Here is a 22,717-nt window from a genome sequence, read left to right on the forward strand (position 1 = left end):
CTGTTATTGTATAAAGGTGTCTAGATTTATCTGTTGTGTGTCTGTCAGTAAACATCCACTTCCTAATTCCTATTTCATTCTTGTATTATTCTCAAAGGATCATATCTACACATGTACACATAACTGCACACTGTTTAGACGGCCCTGCACCCCCGCAGACACAGAAACCTGTTAACACTTAAAGATGAATGATTGTTGTTCAGAAGCATGAATAGTGTACTGTTTTTCTCATATTTTGACCATATATAGGTGCCTACGTACAGTAAGCAGGTTAGAATTATTCTCTCATAAGCAGGGCAATCACATCTGGTCTTTATAATAAGTATTTTCTTTTTTCTTTTTTTTTCTTTTTTGAAGTTCAGTGATTATAGATTGATTGCATTTCATAAACCATTAGCTCAATGCAGTAAATTTTTATGTCGCCATATGCCTGACTTTCAAAGATAGATTTATTAGTCAGTTTTCTTTGATCACAGTTAAGTGAACACGGGTGATTTTTTTTTTAACAGTTTTAACCATGAGGGCTTCAAACTTTAAAAAACAAATTGCATTTATTTATTGTTTGTTTGTTATCTCAAATAAAAAAAAAAAAAAAGTTAAAAGAGTTGAAAAGATACTCACACACAATATATTTTATTGGATATCTGTTGTGTTTCTCAGCTGGTTTATATGGTTACAACACAATGTCAGAAATACAATTCCCAATATGAATATGTCATGGAAGCTCACTATCTCCAAACAAGGTCAAATCCAAGACTATTTGTTTTGATAACAGATGATTATATAAAAATACAAAGAGAAGGAAAATATTTACCTTACTGTTGTTATCAACAACATGTCACAAACTATCCTCTGTACTGGCACCCGATTCCTCATAGTTTGTTATACAGCGCCGATGTTATTGAAGACATTCATTATCAGAAAATATCAAATCTCAGAATGTTTAGGTCAATAGAAAACTTTATGCATGCCAATTGCCAATACGTTAAAATATGAGCTTTTAGTAATAAATGGATTAACATCTCTTTCTATCTCTCTCTCATGGACACACATTAGGAAAGAGAAAAGCTGCATCTACTACGAAAAGATTGATAAAAAGTAGAGCTAGAATTAAAATATAAAAGGGTCATGAATTGAGAAATCAACTTTTCCTTGAGCTTTTGATATATAAGAGGTCATTGTACTATAAGAATATCCTGTAAGTTTCAGAAGTGAAAACTACCTTGTTAGTCCAATAAAAGCTTTTATTGACACCAGGGACAATACTCTGTTTACTTCAAGACACATCACAAATAATGCACAATAAGACCATTATACACACTGAAAAACATTTATGTATTTGAGTGATCTTGGAATGTGCCTATCCATGTCATATGTTAAATGCCGCCTCTGCAGAAGAAATCAACGTCTATGCCTTCATCATCGTAACATACAAATACCTCATTAAGACAACAAATGTACAAAACTCATCAGAAATCAGGTAATAGACACTTTTAGACACTTAATACTCAGGTAATAGACAGACACTTGTTCAATGATTCGCCACTGGCAGGTTATATCAAACATGGTGTGCGAAAACTGCAGGTAATGCTGGGTGTACACTGCAATTTTGCCCATGATTTGGTCATCTGAGACAAATTTTGAGAATCCTAAAAGATTCCTGAAATCCTAGGCTAAAATCTGTAGTCTTTGATCACTAGTTTGACATGTTCACTGACAGCTGATTGATGACCGTTGTGATAAAATTCTGGCAGTGTGAGAAGATTTGGCGCACAGTCCTGCAGTGTGACTTCTACGACAAATGTCAAATTGTCTTCCTTTTTTCAAGACAAGCCGTGATCAAAATTAACACTAGAGATGTCTTTGTTAGCCACCATTTCAGTCCGATGTGTAATGCAGCTCAGTCACTGAATGAATGTGGGTTGATGATGTAAAATTCCGGACAAGTTTTCAAGTGCGTGTCTTGACTGTCGTACAGTCTGACATTAATGACAGCTGAGATCCCACAGTGTGACATGAGGATCATGTTCGTACAGTCTGACAAGCAACAATCATAAAGGACTGTTATAAATCGCACAGTGTGCACTCAGCACACTCAAGAGGTGTTAATCTTCAGGATTTTTAAATGTAAATCAGATTGTTGTCAAAGTTAGCATTGTGAATTTATGTATGGTCAGACACTTGCATGAGTCATATTAACATTTACACTAAAATTGAGTTGAATGTCAGAGATTTGTGTTTTGTCCATCTTTAGAATAGTGATGGGCAATTTTCGAAACACTGTTTCATGTAGCTTTGAATCATTTACGAATCTTTTGTTTCGAATCAGTGGTTCGGAGCATGTATCAAAGTCACATGATTTCAGTAAACAAGGCTTCATTACTTCATAACTGTTTCGAAACGCTTGTTCGACTTGCCTAAAAAAAGTCAAGTCAAGTCACCTTTATTTATATAGCGCTTTTTACAACGCAGATTGTGTCAAAGCAGCTTTACATTGATAACTGGTTTGATAACAGCTCTTAAATAATAGTGTCAATGCAGGCAGATCAGAAGCACTGTTGAATAAATGTCAAGAATACTGTTGAATATCAAATATCAAGTGTCCCCAACTAAGCAAGCCAAAGGCGACAGCGGCAAGGAACCCAAACTCCATCAGGTGACATCAGGTGGCAAACAAGTGGCAAATAGGTGTTAAAATGGAGGAAAAAAAACCTTGGGAGAAACCAGGCTTAGTCGGGGGGCCAGTTCTCCTCTGGCAAACAGTGCTTTGTTACGATTCAGGTTGCTATCATAAGTCCGATAGGATCGCAACAATCAAAGTATTTATTTCAGTTCCATCCAGTTGAGGATAGTATTCATCACGCCGGTGTGGACGGTCTGTTGAGGAACTGTGCTACTGGCTGTCGTGTTGATGATGTCTTCACAATGGATGATCTAGTTGACTCGATCTCTGCTGATACTTCAGGGCTGCGTTGTGGTCGTGTCAAGGTACCAGTCCATGGTCTCAGCTGGATACGGCCCGGATCCGGTTGACTATGGTAAACCTCGGGATAAACAGAGAGACTAATATTAGCGTAGATGCCATTCTTCTTCTGATGTAACGAGTACATCTGGTGTTATAGGAAGTGTTCCCGGTTCCAGCTGACCTAAATTATGCAGCCTAATAATCCTTTAACGGATTTGAAAATATAAATTGATAATGTGTTATGTGTATGCCAGGTTAAAGAGATGCGTTTTTAGTCTAGATTTAAACTGACAGAGTGTCAAAGCAATGCATTATGGTCAGAACATTTGTTCGACTTTGATCAGCGCTGCAGTACCCCGAGAGCAAAACGAGACCAGCCGCCTAGGTCAGGCGCAGTTGCTCAAAATCAGTTGCGAAAGCCTTGACGACGACACACTTTATTCTCATTGTTCAGATTCTGTGATGACAAGGATGACATGTGTTGCGTGTTTTTCTTAGACAAGTTCTTGTATTTAACCAATCTTGATACTGAATATCTGATATTCAAAACATGCGAATTTCAATCACATCCACTTCTTCGGCTACAATCAACGCAAAAATCGCGTGATCTGCCATGAATGACGTTGGTTCAGCACACTACGGAAAGCATGAAGTGTCTGACCTGATGGCCGTCTCTGTACGTCCCTGCAACCGGTTGATCTCGCCAGCTGGTGGCAAGCTATTGTAGTTAATCTCGAACAAGCCTAATGGTTCACGGCTGGGGGCGATCTCTGTGAACCCGTGAATCATGCAAATTCACTGAGACATCATCAAACAAGCGTCTATGGTTTTTATCTGATCTCTGATTAATTTTTAAAAAATTGTTGACGTTTTGTAATTAAAAGGACACTGAGACGTTTGTATAATTAAAAAGAATAATAGTAGTTAATATTCTCTTATTGGCCTGTTTAGCTGAGCCATCCATATGACAAACAAAACAAGACCTTACAATTGATAAAAGAACAGGTATTATACAGTCACTTGTATATAATGCTATTAGATGATTAGGTAATTGCATTATATAGATTATACTTTCAATAAAGCATTTGCAAAGGGTTAGTAAAAGGTGTTTTTGACCAGAGGTTTTGTTGCATTTACACTGTTCTGACCAGCATGTGGTGTTTCAAATGCTTCAAAACAGTGAATCATTTTGTGAAGTATGTCTGCAGTGTTAACTGTAGTTTTTTCCTTAGTGTTTAAGTTTAAAAAGACTGTTATTTGGATCTTCTTCATCTTCATGCGTAACTACCACATTCATAACAGTATAAATTGGCATTCAAAATAAAATTTCCTAAATTCCTAAAAAATTCCTTAAACTACTTCTTCATGCCACTCCTTCTGTAAGCACAATTCTAATATTTGATTATTTTAATAATAAACTTATCTGCTGATTATAAGACAAAACACCTCTGGACATTTTACAGTGTAGACTACATAACACATTATGTTAACAGGAACAGAATAATGTTTTTCTGTTAATGAAAACAGGTATTATCAACTAATAGAGTTGAAGGGAAGTGCAGACAGTTGCTTAACATTAGTAATTTCAGCACTATTTTCTTCAGTCTTTGAAAAAACACAAATCTACAATGTGACGTCTTGTTAATGATTTATTGATCATTGTTAGCTCAGTCAACAATATTTACTAATACATTAATGTCACCTTATTAAAAGACAGTGAAACCTTTTTTCTAAAGATCACCATCACAATGACTCTGACTCCAGTGCTTCAGTTTGTAGTATTGAACAACCTCTCTCTTTTAACTGCGAGTCAACCGAAATTATGAAGTCAAAAGTCAATTATATTCTGTTCTTCATTTTTATAATATTTGAAAATGCTTACTATCAAATACAGGTGGCGGAATCGACTAGTGGAAATGTGGTAAGATTTTCTTTCTTAATCTATGTCAGTCAGTTAAATAACATTTTCCTGATGAATGGGCAAAATTTGTTTACCACTGAACTGGCCTACGTTTAAGGACAAGTGGCAGTTCTGTCAAATGGGTCAAAACACTTAGGCCTTATCCACACTAATACATTGTCGTCTGAAATCTTCTTCTCTCCATTTTGGCCTTCTGTCCACACTGAGACAGAGTTTTGTCATGGAAATGGGGCTTTTTGAAACTGCTCACTCAAGTGGATACATTTGAAAATGCCATTTTTTAATGTTGCAAACAAATGTATTTGAATACAATGACGCATGTTTAGTCATGTGACACATACTGTACACATAGATATCTATAGTTTTTTAAGAAAAGATTAGCAGTTAAGGAAAACCTCTACTTTTTTGTGTTTTAAAATATATCTAGAAAAAAAAAACAGTCAATTATTTTAAGCAGTAGTGATATTGTCTCCTTAAGACTGGCCACACAAGATTTTAAGCCCGATTTTGGGTCCGATTTGCATCGCCCAATGATTGAAGGGTGGGTAGTTGATTTTGTCATGTTGTAACGATTATTTTACTGCTCCTGATCAAGTCAGAGCCTCCTTATCCCACATTGAAAATATCAAACATGTTTGATTGGACTGCCTCTGAGGGTATCTCTTCGTTTTTTTCTGTTTTCAAAAACGTAAGCTTTTTTTTTTTTTTTTTTTTTTGCGAAATTTGAATGATTTTACAGTAATTATTATTTTTTTTACTTATTCAATTATAACTTTATTGAGAAATGAATTTCAGATTTCAGGACAAGAAATATGTCTTTGATGATGGTGGTAAACGTGACCTTATGTGACCATATACAGTTTTTCCACAAGTGAATGTTTATCTCCAGGTGTTTCAAAGTCCAAAGTTCCAGGTGTTTCAGTAGCAGGTGCCTCAATAGATACTTGAAATGGCGGACAGTACAGGTAAGAATTTTACAAAAGTTTTTAAATGCTAATTTGTTGTTTCTTCCCTGATTTGTCTTGGTAAAATCCCACTATAGGCAACAATGTACAGTTCCTTGATGTTTTATTTTATTTTAGTTTAATTTTTATGCTTGTAGATTCCATTTAATGTTTAACGGTATCTTTCAAACCAGGAAATGAAAAAAAAAAAGTTAAATCAAGGCAAGGCAAGTTTATTTATACAGCACATTTCATACACAATGGTAACTCAAAGTGCTTTACATAGAAAAGGAATTAAAATAATCACAACATATGCATAAGAAATAAAAAATAACAATTGTATTTAACTAAAGGCTAAAATACTATTCCTGACTACCTGATCACTAAATTCGGGTCTCATGCTATACATGCTGTAAGAAACGTAAAAGCCGATGCACTGACATTAATAAAATGCTGATTAATTTACTACAATTTGAAGAAATTCATTTCTGTGACTCCAGTGGCACTAAATGAAATTGCACAAATAAAATGTTTTCAAACATTATATTTACCCTAAGTAATGATATTCTCATACAGGTTTAAGCATGAAAATTAAATTTAAACAGGATGTAAAACAAAATGGATGCATTTGATTAGATTCACAGTAGACATACACTACCAGTCAAAAGTCTGGACACAGTAAGATTTTTAATGTTTTAAAAATAAGTCTGTTCTGCTCACCAAGGCTGCATTTATTTAATTAAAAATACAGTAAAACAGTAATTTTGTGAAATATTATTACAATTTAAAATAACTTACAATAAATACAACTTAAAATAAATACAAAGCTTTTGTAACATTATACACTACCGTTCAAAAGTTTGGGGTCAATAAGAATTTTTATTTTTATTTTTTTTTAAAGAAATTAAAGAATTATTTTTTTTTTTTTTCAGCAAGGATGCATTAAATCAATCAAAAGTGGCAGTAAAGACATTTATAATGTTACAAAAGATTATATTTCAGATAAACACTGTTCTTTTGAACTTTCTATTCATCAAATAATCCTGAAAAAGAAATATTGTACACAAATATTTTGTACAATTGTACACATTAAATGTTTCCTGAGAATCAAATCATATTAGAATGATTTCTGAAGGATCATGTGACACTGAAGACTGGAGTAATGATGCTGAAAATTCAGCTTTGATCACAGGAATAAATTACATTTTACAATATATTCAAATATATTTCACAATATTACAGTTTTTACTGTATTTTTAATTAAATAAATGCAGCCTTGGGGTAAGCAGACAAAACTTCTTTTAAAAACAATAAAAAATCTTACCGTGTCCAAACTTTTGAATGGTAGTGTATATAAGTATTGCTGAACTTTTTTTCAAGCTTTGGTCATGTTAGCCAGACAATTATTTTGCTGTCATTCATTCAATTACCATTATTCTATCATTAAAATTTTATTAAATTACATATTCATTCAAAATATTCAGCTGTTTAAATTTACTTAACACTGATTCTTGCTAAATGTTGTATTAATATGTTAATGAGGGTGTCGGGGTAGTCACTGGTGCCTCCTCTGGCTGCTGGCACCATAGATTGCCCTGCTAGACCGGCTGACTGTTTTTTGTTGCAGGAATAAGGAGGAGAAGGAGGAGTGAAAGTGGTGATCGCCCTATGAGTATGTGAATCAACCCAGGAAAAGACCTGGATTTAATCTTAATATATTGTAGAACATGAACAGATTTAATTTCAACATATATTGTATTCATATTTTCCCTTTTTCCTAACATGTTTTTCAGTGTCATTACGGTCATATAGAAAACCAAACCTGAACCTGGTGTTGTGTGGAAGTGACGCGGCTCTGAATGCAGTATCAAAATGTTTCAGGGACGAAAAAACACTTTCCTCATCACATCAAAGAGAGTTTAGATTTGTGTGTCAGATGGAGGAGAAGCTTCACGGACGTCAGATTACTCTGGTGAAGCTTCCAGCTCTCACTCAGCTGTCAGAGGATGAAGTAAGGCGTCAGACTCTCCGCTGTGTGTCTTTCTGTGATCCTGGAGTTCATGTTTTCCTCCTCATTATACCTGATGATCCACTTAATAATGAAGACAAAGCAGAAATAGAGAAGATCCAGAGGATTTTTGACTCCAGAGAGCACTTCATGGTGCTTTTCACAACCGAGCTCATTGTTAACAGAAGAGTGATAGACTTAGTCACATCCAGGCCAGAATCTCAGAGGTTAATCAGTCGGTGTGGAGGTCGATACAGAGTGATGGGGTTAAAGGAACCTGAAAACTCCAGACCGGTCCCAGAACTGCTGGATTATATAGAGGACAATAAGGCTGAACCCTATTCTCTTCAGATGTATGTGAAAGCTCAAGAGAACAGAGTCAGACGGGAAACTGAAGAGAAATATAAAAAAGAACTGAAGAGAATGGAGAATAAAATCAAAGAGTTTCAGTTAAAGGGTGAGTATGTGACATTCATAATGAAGTCAATTTAATAAATTATAAGAAAAAAATATTTTTACTGTGTTACTATATACTTAAGTACATTTTTCACATGTGTCTGTTATTTTGGGAAACTTTTACCTTTGCCTTGCTACTTCCAAAGCATAATTTCATACTTTTTACTCCACTACATTTCATAAAACCATATCATTCCTTCTTATTTTGAACTGAAGAAATTGCCGCCTGAATCGAGACGTGGTGCAGGGATGACACAGAAGCAGAAAAAAGCAGAAAGCTAATTCTCCACTGGTTCCCTGAAGATTTTCCTATTTTTATAATAGGGTTTTTCAGTTTGAGAAAAATAAGGCCTGTGGTAAACGTAACTTTGAAAATGTTATGTTGACGTGTTTCAAATAAATAACTAGATAAGACAGTTTGGGCTGTGAGTGTGTGCTGTTTACATTGTAGAACAAAACGGATGAAAAGTATCATCAAGTTATGTGTACCACAAACATTACTTTAGTAATAAATTGGAAAAAAAAACTATAAAAATCTAAAGGAACAAGTGGCGAATTAGACTTCTGGGTTTTGACACCTGCAGGACTCTATTGGTTCACAAATCACTCTGAATGATTCCTTGACAATCCGGGGGGAAAAAAAGACGGAGTATTGTCAAGTTAACAATGCGACTGCAGCTGTTCTTGAGTCAACAACTCACTGATTAAATAATCCAGTTAAAATGAGATATCTTCAAAATGTGCGTAGAACTGATGGTGCAAAAAATAAGTTACTCTTGTTGATTTTTAGTATAAAGGGGTGAGCTGTTTAAGCTCACTGAATTACATGTTTTGATAGTTTATAGAAAGTTTTGGTAATAAAATAAACATTTGCTTATTTGCAGATCAATAAATATTAAATGCCAGCAATAATCTTTCTTATTACTACATTGAACAATGGTTTTATTCAAGTCAAAAATATTATTTAACTTGGTTTTAAATGTAAAAGTGTCCATGTCCAAGTGACAGAAGTTGCTGTTTTCGGTTTTTATGTTCTTCAAATCTATAGTCCCCCAAATACCAAAACTTTTAGCCAGTTTCACACAAGGGCTTTCCACACTGTGCTTATCCTTGGGTTATCATCATTCTAAACACCATATTTAACCCCGGGTAAAGGGATGTTTCACACTTGTAATTTAGAAATGGGGTTAGCAATGCTTTTTACCCGGGGTTATGAAGCCAAGTGTGAAACGTTCCATTTCAAAAGCTACACTCGAGCTGCGCGTTATTTAGCGCTATGGGAACGTCTTTAGTCATGACCAGCTGTGAATATATGTGTAAAACAACGTCAATGAAATTGACCTATATTTATAGCCTGCGTGACGTCACCGGAATGCGCCGATGCGAGGCTATGATTAGATGAACCGCAGGTGCGTCTGCAGGTCTTTTGTCTTCAGAGATCATACTGTGAAGTGTGTGTGAAACAGCCCTGCTCAAACTCTTTCCTTCCTTCATCAGTTTGTTAGGAGTTAGATTTGACAGGCAGTGTGCAGAACTTTCTCTCCCCTTGTTCCTTTTTCAACTCTGTCTGACAAGTGAAAAGTGTACACACATATAGGGGAAAGTGGGGTGAGTTGTGCCAGTTTTTACTCAAAGTGACTTTAAAGTGAGGCCATGGCAGTAATGCCTTCAACTTAAGAATGTACATATATTTCAGGATGTGGTGCATGCCTGAGAACAATAACTTTGGATCTGAAATAAATTGTTTCAGAAATATAGCTTTTGGGAAAAAAGTGGTCTCGTGGCACAACTTGCCCCTGGTGCGGGGTAAGTTGTGCCTGTGGGGAGAATATGTAGGGGTAATTTGTGCCAGTCATTTCTGAAGTAAAACAGAACATTTTAATGTTATGAACTGTAATGCTATATGAAAGCAAGACAAATTCAATACAAAATTACTCATTTAAGGTTTATTTAGATATTGTCACCCTATTAAACTGTTGGAATAGGCTTAATCATATTTTGTAGTTTCTGGGAAAACACAAACTTAAATACACAATATATGATATTTGTGAATCATTTCAGGCAAAAAGGCTTTGGCAATAGATGCCTGTTGACATACATAGAACGCTGTCTCTCAATTATAAGAATAACATATAAGAATACACCAAATTATTATGCAAGTGACACATCAGTAATATTTCAGTAGAATAAACATTCAGATTTTAGTTTTTTTAAGAAAATGTTTGTTTGTTTGTTTATTTATCCATGTCTTATAACTGGTATCAGGCTCAGACAAAATAATTTTCCAGGTCTATGGAAACCAAGCAAGTCACAGTTTTCATGCAAAATGGGGAGGAAGAAAGATCTTTCTGAAGATGAAAATACCTGTTTGCTGCCAAACACTAGCTTTTTTATAGCTGCCCTTTTAATACAATTAATTTTTTTTGACAGGAACTTTAATTAATAAGCCTTTACCGAGTTCTGCTGTGCTCTAAATCACTCACAAATCTTATGATAATTTGATAATCTCCATTCAGTTTTCACACAATATTAGTTGTTTTCATGCCTTTTGCACAACATTGGACCATTTCATGCTTTTCATCTTCAGAAAGTGTGTTTTATAAGTGCGTGGCATGATGGGTTTTGGTCTAAAATCAAGAATGTCACATAGTTTAACTGCTAAAATGTAAGAGTACAATGTACAATTACAAATTAATAATATGTTGAAAATAATCATATGTGGGGCCCAGACCCTCTGGCACAAATCACCCCGGACCCACAAGTTTGAAAAACTAGCATGATCCAGCAGTTAAGAGCTAACATCATGCTAACTGTATAGACTCATTGTGTAGCCTGCTAAAGCACTAAAACGTGTGAAATGTTTACAGACTTGTCTATAATTGTTCAGACACTACAATCAAAAAACTTTGATCATAGAAATTTTACTTTGAAAGGGAAAAAAGTTTTTTTTAGCTAAAATGTGCTTTCCTCTCATGCCATGTGTCTCTCTTCTTTGGAGGATGAGTAAAATGGATGGCTTTTCAAAATCATGTGGTCACATGACCAATTTCTTCTATGGTTTTCCAGAAACAATGGGTGGAACTACTTCCCCCCTGGCACAAATCACCCCACTCTCCCCTATTATATTATATATTTGAGAGAAAGTCATGGCTGAACAAAGCAAAAGGTGTGTGTCTCCGTGTTCGCGTTCCATCGCCGAATCGGACACACACCAGTATAGTTTTGTTTGTTGTCTCTATTGTGGGTGCAAGGGCATGTGATTAGATGCTCCAGTTCGAAGAGACGCTTGCGAGCTATTTCTTCTCTGGAGCTCATAGTCACTTAAAGAGACAGCACTCCCCACCAAGCTATGCATAATAACATCCATACTGGTGGGAAGGTGTTTTGATCAGTGTGTCAGACTGGTACTGATCTGCACACTATGGCAGTGTTGCAGGTGGACCAGGCTGACCTGCTAAGAAGGCTCAAAAGCAGATTGTGCTTCCCCTGTGCTTCAGGCTGTTGCATTGGGTGAGAGATGCTATTGCTATTGCCTATGAGGCGCATGGTCACACTTCGCCAACAGGCATCAGGGCTCATTCTACCAGGGGGGTTGCCTCTTCTAGAGCTTTGGCGGGGGCGCCGCCTTACAAAATGTTTGTACAAAATGGTATTCTCGTTCCCAAATCGCTGTATAAAGCGCAGCTCGAGTGTAGCTTTTGAAAGAGAACGCCCCGTGTTACTTCATTGTAAACCTGTTCCCTAGTGGGAACGAGAAGCTGTGCTTCATTGCTGCACTGGGATGTCCCAGGACTGCTCTTGAGACAAAATATCTGCAGATGCACATGCAGTTCATCTAATTATAGCCTTGCCTATGACGCATTCCAATGACGTCACGCAGGCTATAAATATATATCAATTTTATTGACATTGTTTTACACATATATTCACAGCTGGTCATGACTAAAGATGTTCCCATAACGCTAAATAAAGTGCAGCTTCTTGTTCCCGCTTTTTCAGAGAACAGTGTTACAGTAAAGTTACCTGGGGCGTTCCTTTACCCAGGGTTAAAAGCTGCATTTAGAATGATGATAACCGTAGGTTAAGTGCCATTCACACTGCCAGTGATTTTCTGGAAATCTGTGCATGCGTTCACACACATCCTGTAAAGATGAATGTGCATGGAAAGAAAAGGTTCTGTGTTTCTGACACTTATTAAAAAATGGTTCTTTCAGATCTTTTATGAATCATTAAAGGTTCAGTTTTATCAGTTGCTTTTGTTACCTGATGATAACTGAACTAACTCCAGCTTCTGCAGTCCTACATAATCCTTTTGCACTTGTTTTCAAATAAGTATTTTTTCCACCCATGTGATTTTCAGGTGCTGAAGGTGAATCAGATGAAGCAGAGTGTTTAAGGATTGTGCTGATCGGAAGGACAGGAAGTGGAAAAAGTGCAACAGGAAACACTATTCTGGGAAGAAATGAGTTTCGGAGCCGAATGAGTTCAGATTCAGTGACGACTGCGTGTGAAAAGAGAATTGGTGAAGTTGAAGGTCGATCAGTAGCTGTTGTTGATACTCCAGGTCTCTTTGACACAATATTGTCAAATGATGAAGTGACGGAAGAAATAGTGAAATGTATTTCATTGTCGTCACCTGGACCTCATGTGTTCATCATTGTGCTGAGTTTGGGAAGATTCACCAAGGAAGAAGCAGACACTGTAGATCTGATAAAACAGATCTTTGGTCATGAAGCTGCTCAGTTCAGCATCATTCTGTTCACTGGAGGAGACAATATCGAGGGTGAATCTATAGAAGATTACGTGAGGCGAAGTAAGTCTGCAGAACTCAAGAAACTGATCAGAGATTGTGGAAACAGATTCCTGGCTTTCAATAACAGAGAAAAACAAGACAGAACTCAAGTGATTCAGCTGTTAAACATGACAGAAGAGCTGAAAAATATAAATGAGGGTCGATACTTCACTAACAGCATGTTTGAGGAGGCAGAGATGGCCATTAAAAAGAGAATGGAGGAAATACTGAAAGAGAGAGAAAAAGAAATTGAGATCCAGGCACAGATATTACAAGCCAAGTATGAGAGGGAAATGAAAAACATAATACAGCAACTAGAAGATGAAAAACAAAGAGTGGATGAGGAGAGAATGAAAATGCAGCATCAAATCAGAAAAGAAAGAAGAGATAAAGAACTAGCAGAGCGTCTCCAGAGAGAGAAAACAGAACTTGAGATCATGAAAAGGAATCATGAAGATGAAATGAGGAGGATTAAGAAGATGAAATATGAAGATGATGCTAGAAGAAGAGCAGAAGAATTTAATGAGTTCAGAGACCAAAAAGAGGAGTGGATTTGTAATCTTAAGGATAGGCTGGAGGAACAAGCTGATCAGCATGAATTACTGAGAGAATTCTTAATAGACCTGAAAGAGGACAAAAGGGGGACAAAGAGGAAGACTCAAAAATCAAAGGGCTGTGTCATATCTTGATATTTGAATGCATAAATCTCAAATAATTCATATTTAATGTCAAACAAAATATTTCTACTTAACCTAATGCTTTTTATTATCATCTGTTTATTGCAATGTAATGTAGTTGAAATCATTTTTTGAATAGAAATAGACACATTTGCATAATTTCTAGTAGATTGCAGATTTGAAGTAGACCTCCGTAGATAGCAGATTGTAAATGTAGCCCTGCTGGTCTTCTTTGCCTTTATGGTGGATTGTCATTGTTGTATCTTTAAATCACCTGTTCACGTTTTCATTTTCTATAAAACAGCATTCTGCAAAACATCTTCTCTTTCACAGAAGAAAGTCAGTCATTCAGGTTTGGGAAGGGTGACAGTTTATTTTTGGATTAATTATTCTACTCTATTCTATTTTATTGCCAATTTTGACATCTTATCTATGCAAGAATGACGTGTAATGTAAATGATGTGATTTGTGAAAATTTAAGCATCACTCAGCAAGATGTTTTTCTTTTCAACCAAAGGTTTATATATTACTATTTTTATTTATAGCATTCATAAGTGTCTACTCTTAGATAAAATATAATATTCTGTTTCATATATATATATATATATATATATATATATAGATATATATATATATATAATTTTATTTTATTTATTTTTTTAAAGTAAACATGCATGATTTTGAAAGAGATCACAAATATCCACATTAATACCATTTAAACTACTTAAGTGTTCAGTGCTAAAATATCTAATCTTTTTTATCAATATGTTCTGTCACTTTTCCATTTTGTCTGAGTCAATGTTTTCTAGCAATAAAACGCATTTTGTTCACATAACCTGAGGAAGTCCTTTTTAACGCACTCACGTGACCAGATACTCCGCCCTGTTACATCACTCACCAGGAAGAGACTGTTTTTCCTATGTTTCCTTTACTGTCAAACTGAGTCCTGCGTCTCTACAAAAGCACAAATTAATCCGCGATCAGTGGAGAATGAAGAAAAACGCCTTCAAGAAGATTTATGACACGTTTGTTTCTGAACAGACTGCAGATCTTTGCGATTCTTATTGTTGTTATTCATTTGTGAAGCAATCATTCAGAAAGTGAAAGTAAAGTTTGCTGGAGCTCAAACAGTGAAAATGGATTCATCAAGTAAATACGATTATATTTGTCCCGTGTGTCATGAAATATTCAATGTTCCTGTTATTTTATCATGTAGTCACAGTTTCTGTAAAGAGTGTCTTCAGCAGTTCTGGAGAACCAAGAAAACTCAAGAGTGTCCTGTCTGCAGGAGAGCATCACGACATCAACCTCCAATTAATCTGGCGTTAAAAAACTTGTGTGAGTCCTTTCTGAAGAAGAGAAATGAGAGACGTTCATCTGAGGAGATGTGCAGTTTACACAGTGAGAAACTCAAACTCTTCTGTCTGGAGGACAAACGGCCGGTGTGTGTGGTGTGCTTTACTTCACAACAACACGACAATCATAAATTCAGACCCATCAGTGAAGTGGCTTCATCATATAAGGTAAAACATATCTGAGGATTAAAGCTTGTCATAAATAAATGTCACCATTTTGCTCATACCATGTATTTCATAAACATATGACAGAAATCTCTGGCGTCTTACAGATTTTCACTTTAAGAGAAACTGTGTTCTCAGGTGTCCCCAGAGTGTGTATGTGAAGTTTCTGCTCAAAATACCCCACATGTCATTTATTAGCATGCCCTAAATGCCCGTTTGGGAAGGAGCAAAACACCCAGTTTCAGTGTGTGTATCTTTAAATGCAAATGAGCTGCTGCTATTCCCTTTTCCAGAAAAGGGTGGAGCCTTTATGGCTCATGCTTCAGATAATTCCAAGTAAATATAGCTGCAGACCAGAGATCTCCAAAATGGGGCGTGATCTCCAAACTTGGGCAAAATAAGTCGAGCCAAAATAATTTTTTTAGGCTAAAGCAAAAATGATGGGCTCGAACCTCTCGCAATTGGCAAGAATCCATATATGTTTTACATGTATTACTATATTTACATGTAACAGTTTGGTTGATAATTTATTATTCATTATGTAAACAATTAAGGCTTTGTACCAGGTGCACAGGAAGTTGTTTTAGGTTGGGATGCAATTAAGAAACCAATAAGAAACAATACAGTCTATAAAACACATCAGCTCCAGGAAACACAACAAGCATGTCGGTGAGAACTAGTAGGCTACATCCATGAAATTTCCATGAAATAGTTTTAAAGGAACACTCTTTTTTGAAAATAGGCTCATTTTCCAACTCCCCTAGAGTTAAACAGTTGAGTTTTACCGTTTTTGAATCCATTCAGCCGATCTCCGGGTCTGGCGGTACCACTTTTAGCATAGCTTAGCATAGTTCATTGAATCTGATTAGACCGTTAGCATCTCGCTCAAAAATGACCAAAGAGTTTTGATATTTTTCTTATTTAAAACTTGACTCTTCTGTAGTTACATCATGTACTAAGACCGATGGAAAATGAAAAGTTGTGATTTTCTAGGCCGATATGGCAAGGAACTATACTCTCATTCCGGCGTAATAATCAAGGAACTTTGCTGCCGTACCATGAGTGCAGCAGGAGCAATGATATTGCAAATGAGGATGGTGGATCCAAAATCACATTAAAATGCAAACACAGGAATCATTAAGTGGAATCAAAATGCATGTGTCTTATCGAATCCCCGGTTCTTGTAATTTTGGAATTGGTTCTCAATACCCAACCCTAAATCCTTAATAAATCAGAAACCGTTCTGGAAACAAGACTAATGTGTGTGGATTTTTTATCATTTCATCATTGTTGTTTACACACATTTATGCTCAAACACCATACAAGTGAATTTTATTTAATAGGCCCCTTTAAATTCTAGGAGGAGCTCAACACAGCACTGAAGTCTTTTCAAGAGAAACTTCAACACAAAGAAAACATTAAAGAACAGTTTGAAAAAACAGTTCAACACATCACGGTGAGGATTTTTTTTTTTTTTTTTTTTTTTGACATTTGATATTAGAACAGTTGAATTGGTTTGTCTGACAATTTCATGTCCCTTTATTGGCTGGAAGAAAACACACACAGAAAACTGTTGGGTAGAAATGCTGAATGCATGTATTTATTTAATATAATTATATAAGTTCCTAATACATAATTACATCCATTTATTATTCCATAGTTTACTTCTCAAAGTCTATGAAATTAAAATTTAGAAAGACCTGTGGGTAATAGAAAGCTGCGTAGGACTAAGACTAGAGAAAGTATTGATAGTAGCAGCCTTCCAGTAACAATTGTAAGTAACATAATATATAAATCTAAACTTATATAAAAAATATAAAGTAATGAATTGAAGAAAATGTATTGTGATTCTTTTTGTACTTAGGCAACACTCTTTCATAGATGTCACATTTATACATTTAAACTGACAAGTCATGTTCAGTAACAACTCTTGTATCTGAAATTAAAATAAGTAAATGTTGTGTTTGTGATATATAGCCACAGACCTGATGCAAACTGAAAAAGCGAAAATTGTGAAAGCACAATAGCACGTGCTGCTGCTGCTAATGCTACAGTACTAGTACTTCAGAGAGTTAAAGTTGTAGTTAAATAGCCCACATTTACCCACTCACTCTTTATCCTGCTCCAGAATCCAGAATCAGTTTGAGATGATTGAGGTGAATGTGATCTGATTTCAGTCTCAAGCTCAGCACACAGAGCGTCAGATTAAACAGCAGTTTGAGAAGCTTCATCAGTTTCTCAGAGATGAAGAAGAAGCTACAATCACTGCACTGAGGGAGGAAGAGGAGCAGAAGAAGCAGATGATGAAGGAGAAGCTGGAGGAGATGAACAGACACATCTCGGCTCTTTCACACACAATCACAGACATGGAGGAGTTGATGAAAGCCAGTGACGTCTGCTTTCTGAAGGTCTGATTTCAGATCATTGGTTGATCATTGGTTCATTGATTGAGTTCTTGATGATAAATGGTGTGTTTGTTCTGCAGAAGTTTCCAGTCTCAAAGGAAAGGTGAGTGATCTGCTCCTGTCTGTGGTCTCTCTGGTTCTGATCCAAAGCCACTGCAATTCTGACTCCTGAATGTTCTTCCAGAGTCCAGAGCTCACAGCCGGATCCACAGATGGCTTCTGGAGCTTTGATTCATGTGCCACGATACTTGGGCAACCTGCAGTTCAGAGTCTGGAAGAAGATGCAGGACATCGTCCAAAACAGTGAGTCTGACTGCAGAAGATCTGTGCTGTTACACATACAGATGGGTGGAGAGATAAAAGTTCTGAAAGATGAGGGGCTTTCACACAGCATTGTTTTAGGAATGCAGCTATAAAAATTAGCCATCAGGGTGATCCCCTAAGAACTACATTTCTCCTAGTGACATTATCCTGGTTGCATTCACATTAAAGGGACTTTGATTTGCACCTCCAGTAAGAACTCAGAAGTGATGTAAGCTGACTGACAGCGACACCATTTAACGTCAATGTCATGCCCACAGATAACCATAGAGGTCCACCCACCATAGTCTCATATAATCCTGTGGGAAACACTGGGAAAACTATAAATCTAGGGGGTTAGCCTGTCAGCCTGCCAGCTCCGCATTGGGAAACTGTTGGATGTCATGGCCTGCCCCACACTCATTGGATCTGGCTTTGGGGCATGAAAAATGGGAAGTCATTCTTGACAGGCTGGATGAGCACCTCCTGTCAGGCCATAACCGTCCTTCCCCCATGAGCCTTCTGTTCCTTCCCAGCCTCCACGCCGAGGTGGAGAATAATAATAATAATAATAAATTATATTTATAAAGCACTTTACATTTTAAAGAAAATCTCAAAGTACTACAATAGAGGCAAAATAAAATAAAACAAAAAACAATTAAAACAATCTAGGAATTAAGTTAAAAATCAACTGCCAACTGAAACTAACACACAACTTAAACACTAAGAAAGGTTTAGACATTGAAAAACTTTTTAAAAAGATACGTTTTTAAGTCCTTTTTAAAACCATTTGTCGTTTGTGGAGCCCTCAAGTGTTCAGGGAGAGCATTCCAGAGCCGAGGGGCTGCGGCACAGAAGGCTCTGTCCCCAATTGTGCGGGACTTAGTCTTAGGGGGATGGAGCCGGTAAGTGTTTGTGGAGTGTTTGTGGAGTGCTGAAATCTGTGGAGTAAGGATGTGTTCATATTTACGCACTCTCATCAGGATCCTAGCGGCACTGTTCTGTATGTGCTGGAGTTTCTGGATGCTCTTGCTAGGGATCCCGATGAGGAGAGTGTTACAATAGTCCAATGTTGAGGAAACAAAGGCGTGAATGAGTTTCTCAGCATCATGTAGGGTAAGTGTGGGGCAGAGTCTGGCTATATTCCTGAGGTGGTTAAAAGATGTTTTGCAGAGATGTTTAATGTGGGACTCAAAGGTTAAATGAGGATCAAACTTGACACCAAGTTTGGTGACTAATGATGATAAGGGAATGTCCTGGCCAGAGAATGTAATACAGGTTATGGAAGATGATCTGATCTGATGAGGGGAACCAATGAGGATAGCTTCTGTCTTTGAACTATTCAGCTGGAGAAAGTTAGGATTCATCCATGCCCTTATTTCATCCAAACAGGCAGTGACTGTGGATAAAATTGTTGATGAAGTCATGGAAGAAGCCATATTCAGCTCACATTCATTCGTTTCGTCAATCAAACTGCATAAATGTAGAAGGATTGAGTGAATATGCGAGAATTGAGAATTTTAGAATTCAGATTCTGAGCTTAGGTTCTAACCGAAACACCCATATTCTACTTGCTTCCATTTCCTCACACACACACACACACACACACACACACCGCTTGAACCTTCCATAGAGTAATGTTTCATAAAGTTCAGAAAGGTTGAAGTGAATTTAAAAGGACATTCACAGGCTTCATTGCACAGGATATAGCCTACTGTATGTTGTTGGGAATGCAACAGGCTTATAAATTAAAAATATGAAACTCACTGACAGAAGGCTGCTCTCAATTTGAAATGCTTATGTACTCTTTGTGAAGAGATCTTGTTCATGTGGCTGTGTGCATCTCTGTGTAGGTGGTTAAATGTACTTGCATCTCCAAATGATGTCCACTTGAGTGGACAGCATGCAGCAAAATTGTGTGTATTTGACAAACTAATCAAAATTATGTAAAATCATGTGGAATACAAAAATATAAATGTGAAATATTGAAAACGCAATTGAAACTTTGGGTGTCTTTGATGGAAGTTCTGTTATCAGAATCTCTACAACCTGTCAAGGGAAAACTGTGGAAACCCTACTCAGATGCTCCCTCCAGTGTAGCAGAGTATGGCGATTTACCCTTATTAGCTGATAATTCTCATTATGTTCAAGATGGACACTACCATAGCTGTCCTATGAGAAAACCTCAGGTTTTTTCAATCTCATCTGAAATGAGCAGTGTTGGGGATAACGCATTACAGTTAACATGCATTACGTAATCAGATTACTTTTTAATGTAATGTTGATTGTGTCTCATCAGCTCCTGTGATTCTGGATCCAAACACGGCTCATCCAGATCTCAACCTGTCTGATGATCTGACAAGTTTGAAATGGAGCTGGATCAATCAACCTGTTCCTGATAATCCAGAGAGGTTCGACTGGTATCCCTGTGTTCTGGGTTCAGAGGGATTTAACTCAGGAACACACTGCTGGGATGTGGAGGTTAAAGAGAGTTCAGACTGGAGTCTCGGAGTAACTACAGCATCAAACCAGAGGAAGGGACGTGATTTCTTCAACACTGATGTCTGGTGTGTGTGGTTTGATCAGTACAGCCTGTCTGAACGGTTTGGCTTTCGTGTTTATCAGCAGCTTGATCGTGTGAGAGTGAATCTGGACTATGATGGAGGAACGGTGTCATTCTCTGATCCTGTAACTAACACACATCTACACACATTCACAACCACCTTCACTCACACACTCTTTCCATTCTTCAGTTGTTACACTATTTTCACTCTGAGGATCTTACATTTCAATAGTCAGTAAACGTTAATCCTTCTTTCATCATTTTTCCAATATTTAATCCATATCACATGAGTAATACTGAGTTCACACTGCACCATTTTAGGTCCAATTTTCAGTCGCCAACAGATTTTTGCAAAATTGATTTCACTGCAAATTCGGATCGCAAGCTTCTTGCAGGCTATTATTTTTAATTACTTCCTTATCACTTCTCGCGTATGTTTGGTTGTGAAACATAGTTCTTGGACCAGACAGATTTGTCTGCAATTCTTCCGATTGTAAAGGAATTCTTGTTGAAACCACCTGTCGCGATCCATTGTGCAATCAATGTGCACACAGCAGCGACTGAATGCTATGCCATTTACTTGTGCAGTGTGAAAAGACTTTGAAAATCGTGCAGCGTGAACTCAGCAAAATAGTGCTCTTGATGGCTGTGATTGGACAGGGCTGATCACATGACTGATATCCAGCACTGCAACGCCAATCACACTCTCATATTGCTTTTAGAAACATTAATTTGGAATGAGTGGGAACCCTGAATTTTTTTGTTTTTTTCCCCTTCAAACTGATTCTCAGCTTGCTAGGGTGAGCAGTGAGACAGTGTGGCTTTAGTGACATCTAGAGGTAAAATTGAGCAACTGACACAAAACAACAATGGATACTTTACTACATGAAAGGTCAACAATATTAAGAAACATTTCAGCTAATGTTTCTCGGCTGGAGGATGGATTTATTTATTTATTTATTTTTTAAAAAGTGTTATTGATTTGAAAATATTGGATGAGAATTGAACTGAGATGGATGATGACGTCACTGTTTTCTGTAGAGCTCTTTTATATTGAACTCATTTCATAAATGATGATCTTTACAACAGAACTGAATCAATAATGAACTGACCTCAGCTGAACAATGACACTATTTTCTTTTTAAAGCTGCTTTACTGCAGAACTAAACTCTGTTCACCTCATTAAATGAATCATTATCTATATCAGAATCAGAGCTTTATTGTCAAGTATGTTTACACTTATGAGGAATTTGTCTTGGTGACCACAGACGTCAAAGCAACAGGTCATTCAGTCCTGTGATTTTGGGTTTGTTGGAGATGGGGATGATGGTGGAGCATTTGAAGCAGGAAGGGATTTTGTCATTGCTCCAGTGATCTGTTGAAGATTTGTGTGAGGATACGGGCCAGCTGTTTCCAGAAGACCCGACACACATCCTCAAAATTACAGTTTCAGTGCAGCTTCAAAGAGCTTTAAATTATACCAGGCGAGGAATAAGAGTCTTATCTAGAGAAACTATCGGTCATTTTTCGAAAAAAATAAATAAATAAATACTGTATATGCTGTACATAAACAAATCATCACATTGAACGTGCTTCCGCTTTCCATATTCTTCAAAACGCTTACGCTGTATGTCATACACATAACCTATTCAACTTACGGAACGAACGCGGCACCAGTTTCGTTTTTTTCCATTAGTACAATAGGGAAGGCGTTTGAAAAAAAGCTCTTTGCTCTGAAACTGTAATTTTGACCTTCAACCGTTTGAAGGCCATTGAAGTCCACTATAAGGAGAAAAATCCTGGAATGTTTTCATCAAAAACCTTCATTTCTTTTCAACTGAAGAAAGAAAGACATGAACGTCTTGGATGACATGGAGGTGAGTAAATTATCAGGAATATTTTATTTGAAAGTGAACTAATCCAGTTTGCCGAACATTGCTGTGACCAACACAGGCTTCCTAAACGCTGCATATGTTACAATCTGATGCCTACAAAATTGCTTAGAACAAATCAATTTGAACTTAAATCCAGAAAAGTAACTTTATCTCCTAAATGTGAAACTGTTGACTGCTGGGATGCTGTTTCTGACAAATAAAATGGGTCAAAATTCTCTGGTCTGGTTAACGGAAAATGAAGGAGTCATAATAAATAATTATATATATATAT

The 22,717-nt window shown here is 36.7% G+C and overlaps 2 protein-coding genes across 3 annotated transcripts; both read left to right on the forward strand.

Moving 5' to 3' along the window:
* The first annotated feature begins 5,811 nt into the window (after positions 1–5,811).
* LOC137017039 (uncharacterized) lies at positions 5,812–14,666 on the forward strand. Its single transcript, XM_067380937.1, has 4 exons — positions 5,812–5,851; positions 7,458–7,502; positions 7,624–8,295; positions 12,655–14,666. Exons 1-4 carry the CDS (start codon positions 5,836–5,838, stop codon positions 13,773–13,775), a joined length of 1,854 nt encoding a protein of 617 aa, XP_067237038.1. The 5' UTR covers positions 5,812–5,835; the 3' UTR covers positions 13,776–14,666.
* LOC137017040 (nuclear factor 7, ovary-like) lies at positions 14,660–22,685 on the forward strand. 2 transcript variants are annotated; one of them, XM_067380939.1, is made up of 7 exons: positions 14,660–14,912; positions 15,052–15,286; positions 16,644–16,739; positions 17,461–17,691; positions 17,769–17,791; positions 17,873–17,991; positions 20,288–22,685. In XM_067380939.1, the coding sequence occupies exons 2-7, from the start codon at positions 15,149–15,151 to the stop codon at positions 20,788–20,790; spliced, it is 1,110 nt and encodes a 369-aa protein (XP_067237040.1). In that variant the 5' UTR covers positions 14,660–14,912; positions 15,052–15,148; the 3' UTR covers positions 20,791–22,685. The 2 variants fall into 2 exon arrangements, with proteins under 2 accessions (XP_067237040.1, XP_067237039.1); XM_067380938.1 differs by having other exon boundaries at positions 14,660–15,286.
* The last annotated feature ends 32 nt before the right edge of the window (positions 22,686–22,717 follow it).

Source organism: Chanodichthys erythropterus, chromosome 3 (genome assembly GCF_024489055.1).
Source record: "Chanodichthys erythropterus isolate Z2021 chromosome 3, ASM2448905v1, whole genome shotgun sequence".
Lineage (NCBI taxonomy): Eukaryota > Metazoa > Chordata > Actinopteri > Cypriniformes > Xenocyprididae > Chanodichthys > Chanodichthys erythropterus.

Bases quoted from the DNA above. Each gene is read 5' to 3' on its own strand.
- LOC137017039 (XM_067380937.1), top strand. The intron at 7,503-7,623 runs GTATGTGAATCA...CATGTTTTTCAG, and splicing joins AAGTGGTGATCGCCCTATGA to TGTCATTACGGTCATATAGA. The intron at 8,296-12,654 runs GTGAGTATGTGA...TGTGATTTTCAG, and splicing joins CAAAGAGTTTCAGTTAAAGG to GTGCTGAAGGTGAATCAGAT.
- LOC137017040 (XM_067380938.1), top strand. From the start codon at position 14,900: ATGGATTCATCAAGTAAATACGATTATATTTGTCCCGTGTGTCATGAA. The intron at 15,287-16,643 runs GTAAAACATATC...TTTAAATTCTAG, and splicing joins AAGTGGCTTCATCATATAAG to GAGGAGCTCAACACAGCACT. The intron at 16,740-17,460 runs GTGAGGATTTTT...ATCTGATTTCAG, and splicing joins AAACAGTTCAACACATCACG to TCTCAAGCTCAGCACACAGA.